The 7,596-nt window shown below is 66.3% G+C and overlaps 1 protein-coding gene across 1 annotated transcript in view; it reads right to left on the reverse strand.

The window, feature by feature from the left end:
- The window catches only part of PTPN23 (protein tyrosine phosphatase, non-receptor type 23), an 11,550-nt gene that overhangs the window by 3,565 nt on the left and 389 nt on the right, over positions 1-7,596 (reverse strand). The window contains 19 exon segments of the mRNA XM_027668568.1: positions 31-230; positions 389-568; positions 771-922; positions 1,002-1,156; positions 1,660-1,968; positions 2,277-2,422; positions 2,532-2,597; positions 2,843-2,957; positions 3,104-3,183; positions 3,447-3,505; positions 3,705-3,761; positions 4,011-4,058; positions 4,158-4,289; positions 4,726-4,806; positions 5,135-5,266; positions 5,809-5,858; positions 5,988-6,064; positions 6,554-6,681; positions 6,760-6,834. Coding sequence (XP_027524369.1) covers positions 31-230; positions 389-568; positions 771-922; positions 1,002-1,156; positions 1,660-1,968; positions 2,277-2,422; positions 2,532-2,597; positions 2,843-2,957; positions 3,104-3,183; positions 3,447-3,505; positions 3,705-3,761; positions 4,011-4,058; positions 4,158-4,289; positions 4,726-4,806; positions 5,135-5,266; positions 5,809-5,858; positions 5,988-6,064; positions 6,554-6,681; positions 6,760-6,834 — 2,242 coding nt within the window.

Here is a 7,596-nt window from a genome sequence, read left to right on the forward strand (position 1 = left end):
CGGGGAGCCGCAGCCCCCCAGCCAGGGCGGCCAGTGCTGGGGGGGGCAGCTGTGCCAAGGGCCCGGGCAGCAGCTCCGGGGGGAGGCTCCGCAGCTCCTCGGGCAGGTCCGGCAGCCCCAGGGAGCCCAAATCTGCGGCCTCGGAGCCCCCAGGTTCCAGCTCCAGCACCTTCTTCTGCAGGGGGGGCTTGGGGGCCGTGGGCCGGGGGGGCGGCTGCTTCTTCAGCTCCCTGGGGGGGCAGGTGGGGCTCAGGGGGGGCTGGGCACTGCCTGCCCACCAACCCCCTCCATGGGCACCGGGACCCTCGAGCCACCACGCAGAGCACCCCGAGGCCCTTTCCCCCTCCCGGGGGTCTCAGCAGCCCCCCAGGCTCTGGGCAGCACCCACCTCTCGAGCAGCTGCTGCCGCTGGGCCTGGCTGGCCTGGCACACGGCCCGTGCCCGCTCCAGCAGCTTGGCCGCCTTCCCCTCCAGGTCCGTGTAGAAATCCTTCCCCTCCTGGGACTTCTTCATCAGGTCCTCATAGGCCTCGTAGGAGGCCACCAGCGTCTGGACGGTGGTGTTCCACCTGGGAAAGGGGCAGGGAGGGGATGGACTACCGGTATGAAGGTTGGTCCCAGCTCCAGGCTCCCGGGTGACCCAGCAGCTCCCACTGGGATGGACACGGGGGCAGGACAAAGCCACTGGCACGGCTCCCAGCACAGGGGTCAGACAGGGAAGCCAGGGGTGAGCCCAGCCCTGTCGCTGGGCCCTGAGCCCCCCGCACTCACTTGTGCTCCACCTCGGCCAGGCCCTTGCGCACGGCCGCGTACTTGACGTTGGCGTCGGTCAGGGCCTTGAGCACGTTCTCCTGCGCCGCCAGGTTCTGCTCCAGGTACACCTTCAGCTGGTCGTACTTCCTGAGCTGCTCCTCAAAGAGCTTCTGCCGGGACAGGGGAGGGTCCGTGGGGCTCGGGGCCGGAGCAGCCCCCGCGGGGGAACGGGCACGTCCCCAGCCCCACCTTCATCTCGGAGCGGTCGGTGGTGACCAGCGAGGTGGTGATGTCGTCCTTCTGGATCATCTCCCGCAGCTGCTGCTCCAGGGACATCCGCTGGTCCCGCATCTCCTGCACCTTGGCCAGGATTCGCTTCAGGTTCTGCAGCACCTGTTTGTCGTCTGGGGGCGGGACAGGGTCAGGGGCAGGGCTGGACCCTGAGGGACCGCACGGAGCCCGAGGGGTGGATCAGGGCTGGGATCCCCAGGGGTGAGGGGCCACACCCTGGGACAGCGACCAGGGCTCTGTCCCCAGACAAGGCCCCACTTGTCACATTTCCACGGGGACAAGCACCCACCCAGCTCACCCGCCCAGTGACACACAGGGACCCCCAGGGGGGCACAGGGAGGGACAGTCCTGCCTCCCCCAGCCCAGGGTGGCACATCCAGCCTCAGGGGGTTACAGCCCTGCCTCCCCCCAGCCTGGGGTGTGGTGGGGACAGGCAGACCCCCAGAGTGGCACAGGGAGAGCAGCCCTGCCTGCCCCAGTCCGGGGGGACACATTCAGCCCAGGGGGGCAGAGGGAGGGACAGCCCTGCCTCCCCCATGCCAGGGGGACACATTCAGCCCAGGGGGGCACAGGGAGGGACAGCCCTGCCTCCCCCATGCCAGGGGCCAGGCCTCACCTTCGCTCAGGGTGGGGGTGGGCAGTGCAGCCCGGACCTGCTCCAGGGGGCCGCTGAGCAGGCGCAGGTTGCCCAGGTGCAGGTTCATGGCGCGGTGCAGCTCGGTGTTGGTGAAACTGGCCTTCTCGTGCAGCTCCAGGTACTTGGAGCACTCCTTGCTCACCTCGGCCAGCCCCGGGGGGGACCCCGGTGCCGGTGGGACCCGCCCCAGCAGCTCCTGCAGCTTCCGCTCCTGCGCCTCGTCCTCCTCCAGCAGGTCCCGGATCTCCTTCAGCGACGCCTCCACGTCCGTGAAGACCCCGGAGAGCACTGGGGGGACACGTGGAGCGGGGCTGGGACACCTCCTGACTGCTCTGGGCCTGGAGCCGGGCACGGACACGGCCTCCCAGGATTAAACCCGGCTGTGGGCAGCCCAAGGCAGGACATGGCAGCCCAGACACCGGGGTGGTGGTGGGCACTCCTGGGCACCAACCCCCTCAGGGTCACCCCCCTCCCATCCAACAGGGAAAACACTTTGGGATCCAGGAATTTATGCCGGTAGAGAACCGGCCGTTGGTGCAGCCGTTCCCAGTGCCAAGCTGTGGGCAGGGAGCAGTGCCACCCCCAGGTTCCCTCACCCTGCATGGACTGGACGAGGTTGCGGACGGTGTCGGGGCGCACGCTGAGGGCAGCACACTTCTCCATCAGCACGGCCGGGATGTGGTTGTACATGTCCAGGTTGTCCACAGTCTCGGGGTCCAGCTGCATGGAGTCCATGAACTGGCTGTGGGGCACAGAGGGGTCCCTGAGGGGTGGCCGTGTCCCCCCTGCCAAAGCCCAGGACCCGCAGGGCCCCTGGGGGGTGGGAGGGCCCCACCAGTCCCCTCACGTACTCCAGCACTTCGTTCTTGGCCTCGATCTTGGCCATCACGTCCCGCAGCAGTTTGGCCTTTTCCTCGCTGTGACAGGACAAAACAGCCCATGAGTGCAGGGAAACCCCTGCCAGGATTCCTGAGCCCGGGGGTCCCTGGGTCCCTGAGCCCTGGTCCCCCCTGGGGACTGGCTGGAGCCTCGTCCAGCCCTGGGGGGGTCACAGATGGCTGTGACGTTGGTCCCCTGCAGCTCCTCCAGCCTGCAGAGCCCGAGCTGGGACAGGGGGGCCTTGCTGGATGCACACCCCCATCCCACCCCACCCCAGACACACCTGTACAGGGACGAGGCCTCGTGGGCAGCCATGGGCACCAGCTTGGCAAAGATGTCAGGGCCGGTGACCGCAGGGTCCGTGGGGTTCACGGGCAGAGCCTTCACCAGGGGGGCACCTGCAGGACACAGCCCTGGCTGGGACCATCCCACACAGATCCCTGTTCCCAGGGAGCCCCTGGCTGGGACAGATCCCTGTTCCCAGGGAGCCCCTGGCTGGGACCATCCCACACAGATCCCTGTTCCCAGGGAGCCCCCTGCCCACCTTTGACGGACTGCAGGGTGTCCAGCGCGGGCACGGCCTCGTGGTAGATGAAGTCATTGTCCTTCTTGGCAGAATTGTACCTGGAATTGGGAAGTGATGCCTTGTCAGGAGCAGTGGGCAGCATTCCCAGCTCCCTGAGCTCGCTCCCACTGGGATCAGCCCCCCAGGTCTCCCAGGATCACTCCAGCATTCCCACAGCAGCCGTTCATCCCCAGAGCCTGGGGCAGTGCTGGGCTCTGCAATGGGGACACCAGGGACACTCCCCAGGCTCCCTGTCCCCCAACATTCCCAATCCCTGGAGAAGGACAGATACACCACCCTGGGGTGCCCCCTCCACACTCACTTCCCACCAATCACATCCATGGTGAACCTCAGGGCTTCCTGCACGGTGTCGGGCTGGCCCTGTGGGATTGAGAGCAGGAATCACTGTCAGAGTGTTCCCAGAGCCTCCCAGGCACCTCCTGCTGCACTCCAGACAGGAATGGGGAGGCCTGGGGGCAGCTGAAGCCTCTTAAAGCCATCCCAATCCTCCCCTTCCCAGCCTGGCAGCCCAGGGAAACCTGAGAGTGGGAACCCCCAATCCCTGCTCCTGGGAACACACCTTTGCCAGCTTGATGGCTTCATTGAGCTTATCCAGAGCACTCTGGAAGTAGATGACCTGTGGAGAGAGCAGGAATTGGGGTTGGCACAGGAGGAAATGCCCCTGCCCTGCACAGGGACACCAGTCCCTGAGGGCCAGAGCTTCCCAGGGCCTTCCCAGAGCTCCCAGGCACCGTCAGGACACAGGGCACAGGTGAGACACTCATGGATGCCCAACATGCCAACCCCTCCCAAGACACAACCCCCTTCCCAGAACCAGGATCCAGAGCCTGGAGTGGATGACATGGGATGAGGTGGCCCCGCTTACCCTCTCCCCAAACTTCTGCTGCTCCTCCGCCTGCTTCCCCATGTGCAGCTGCAGGAAAACAGGGATCAGAGCTGTGTGACTCCAGGGAGAGCTTCCAGAGGGGCAGGGAAAGCCCAGGGATCAGCCCCCCAGCCCCTCCCCACTCACGTGGGCCACGGCAGCAAAGTAGTAGATCTTCATCTGCACCAGCTTCTTCCAGTCCTTCTGGATCTTGCCCAGCAGCGCCGCCGTCTCCGAGTTCTCCAGCGCCCTGCAGGCCTCCTTGTAGTAATCCACCACCTGGGGGGCACAGGGCTGGGGCACCCAGGAACACAAGGAGCCACAGCAGCGAGGGCAGGGGGGGCACCGGCACCGGCCCAGGGATTCGGATCGCCCGGAAAAACGGTTCCGGTGGGGAACTCGGGGATGTGCTTGGGATCAGAGCCAGGGACTGGTGACATCACTGGGACACCTGTCCCCGGTCCAGGTTCCTCCAAGTCCCATCCAACCTGGCCTTGGACACTTCCAGGGATGGGGCAGCCACAGCTTCTCTGGGAAGTTCATTCCCACCCCTCACCTCCCTCACAGCCAAGAATTCCTTCCCAATGCCCCACCCAAATCTCCCCTGTGGCAGGGGGCAGCCATTCCCTGTGTCCTGACCCTCCAGGCCCTTGCCCAAAGTCCCTCTGCAGTTCCCAATCCCTGGATTGTGCTGGGAGCAGCTCCTGGAGCTCACCTGGGCACTGATCCGGGCCACCAGGAAACTCTTCCTGTTGTCCAGCATGGACTTCTCCAGGAGACACTCCTGTGCCTGGCCCTGCCAGGGACAAGAGGGGGAATGTTCACTGTCCTCAACCCTTGGGACACCCCAGAACTCCAGCAGGACCCCCCAGCTCCAGCCCCTTTCCTGAGAGTTCAAGGAGGCACAGGTAATATCAGTGCCCAGAGAGTCCAGGAATGTCACAGAGCCTTCCCTGACTCCCACTGCTCCTCAAAACATCCTTTCCCCCCTGGAGGGAGCCCAGATCCCACAGACAACTCCCCGTGGGACAATGGGATCCCATCTCCTTGGATCCCCAGGGAACACCCAACCCTGTGGACACAGGTCGAGGTGTCCCAGTGTGCCCAGTGCCCCCAGTTCCCACCAGCATGAGGTTGATGTTGAGGCTGAGGATCTGGTGGCTCATGTCCACGCTGTAGGAATGTGGGAAGTGATCCCGCAGGTAGGTGAAGGCACCAGCAGCACATTGGAAGTGGGTGCAGGAAACCTTCATGCCCTGAGGGGATGGAATTGTTTGGGTTGGGAAAGACTTCCCAGATCATGGAGTTCACCCAATCCCCAGCACTGCCAAGGCCACCACTGCCGATGTCCCCAGGGGCCACATCCACAGGGCTTTGAAATCCCTCCTGGGATGGGGACTCCCCCCTGCCCTGGGCAGCTGTGCCAGGGCTGGGCAGCCCTTCCCAGCAGGAATTTTCCAATATCCAGCCTGAGCCTCCCCTGGCACAGCTGAGGCCGTTCCCTCTCCTCCTGTCCCTTGTTCCCTGGGAGCAGAGCCTGACCCCCCCCGGCTCCCCCCTCCTGTCCCCCTGCAGTCCCCTCTGAAACCCCCCAGCTGCTCCTGGTGCTCCAGTCCCTTCCCCAACTCCCTTCCCTTCCCTGGACACGCTCCAGCTCCTCCATGACCCGTTCCCAGAGCCCCCAGACCTGCCCCCCTGATTCCAGGTGTGTCCTCCCAGTTCCCAGCACAGGGACAGTCCCTGCCCTGTCACCCCCCCGTGGGGCAGAGCTGTCTCTGGGCTCTCTGGGGGCCGTTACCTCCTCAGACACTCTCTTGTCCATGGCTCCCAGCATGGAATGCAGTGCTCCTGTGGGGACAGGGCGGGCTCAGCAGGGCAGGGACCCCCCGACAGCCCCAGGAATGGAGCAGGGAGGTCCAATCCCCTGGGGATGTGGGAGCCAGCAGGTCCCAGGCAGGGAGGGGTCCCGTTCCTCACCCAGGTTGTAGAGAACACAGGCCTGCTCGTACTTGATGTCCTCATGTGTCACCACCTTCCCCGAGAAGATCTCGGTCCTGGGGGAAAAGGGGGTCACAGGACAGGGAACAACCAGGGATTCTCCCAGAAGCAGGATGTGTCAGGAGCCCTGTTCCCCAAGGGTCCCTGGGATCCCCCCCTTCCACCCTGGGGCAGGACACTGATCCTTGAGGGGTCCCCAGGACCTCCCTGTGCCAGGAGCCTGTTCCCCAAGGGGTCCTCCAGAGCCCCCCTGTGCCTCCCTGGCACAGCATCCCATTTCCCAGAGGTTCCCTGGGACTCCACTGTACCACCCCGGGGCAGAACCCCATCCCCTAAGGGTTCCCCAGGACTCCCCTGGGCCAGGACCCCATTCCCCGAGGGCTCCCAGGACCTCCCTGTGCCACCCCAGGGCAGGACATGGTTCCCCACGGGGTCCCTGGGATCCTCCTGTGCCACCCCAGGGCAGGACATGGTTCCCCACGGGGTCCCTGGGATCCTCCTGTGCCACCCCAGGACAGTCTCCATCCCCCGGGGGTTCCCCTCACCATGTGACGGGCACGGCCGCGTCCTGCCCCGCTCCCATGGGAATGCGGCTCTGCAGGAAGTGCAGCTGGCCCAGGTACTTCCGCAGGGTGCTGCAGCCCTCGAAATCCCTGGGAACGCTGACGGCGCTCTGGGAACACGGAGCGGGGTGAGGGGGGGTCGGCAGAGCCCCCCCCCGAGGGCCCCCCCCGGGCAGGTCCCCCCTCACCTGCCGGAGCAGCTCCAGCTTCCGCAGCTCCTCGTTGTAGTTCTCGGGGTTCTCCCCATAATTCTTCAGGACAAACTGCGGGAGGGGAGGGGGGTGAGGGGCCCGGAGACCCCCGGGGGGGCCAGCGGGGGTGGGGGACCCCGGGCTGGGCCAGGGGGGCTCGGGGATGAAAACGCTCCGACCCCCCCGAGGGACGAGTTCCATCCCCACGGGCAAGGGAGGGAATCCGGGAATTGCGGAGGTTGGAAAAGGAAGTTGTGGGAAGGGAGAAGGTCCCCCCGACCCCCGCAGGTGAGGCAGGTTGGGGACACTCCCAGGGCCACCTGCGCCCTGTGTCCCCCCTCAAACCGCGGGGGAGCGAGGCAAACACGGGGGGAACCTCCCCAATCCCCCTGCCCTTCCAGGAATCCCGGCACGGGGAGCGCCGGGCAGGGGCGGGGCTTGTTTACACCTCGTCATTAAGGGATTAATTACTCAGGTCCCCACGGGGGTCACAGGGCCGGGCCGGGCCCCCCCAGACCTCGGGGGGCTCCGGGAAGGGGGGAACCCCCCGCCCTCGTGTCACCTCCTCCCCGCCCGTCCCACCCCGGAGCCCCCCGAGGGTCCCCAGCGGCCCCGCCCCGGTCCCCCCTCTCCGGACCCCCCCGACCCCCTGCGCTGACCCACAGCGCCCCCCGCTTCACGTCCCCGCTGCCCCAGGGACCCCCACACCGACCCCCGCCCCCCCCGTTTGCCCTTCCCTGGGCACCCCCGAGCCTCACAGACCCCAAACACCGCCCCGAGCCTCACAGACCCCAAAAAACCCTGAGCCTCGCAGACCCCAAAGACCCCCAGAGG

Source organism: Corapipo altera, unplaced genomic scaffold (assembly GCF_003945725.1).
Source record: "Corapipo altera isolate COAL_440 unplaced genomic scaffold, ASM394572v1 257, whole genome shotgun sequence".
NCBI classification, from domain to species: Eukaryota; Metazoa; Chordata; class Aves; order Passeriformes; family Pipridae; genus Corapipo; species Corapipo altera.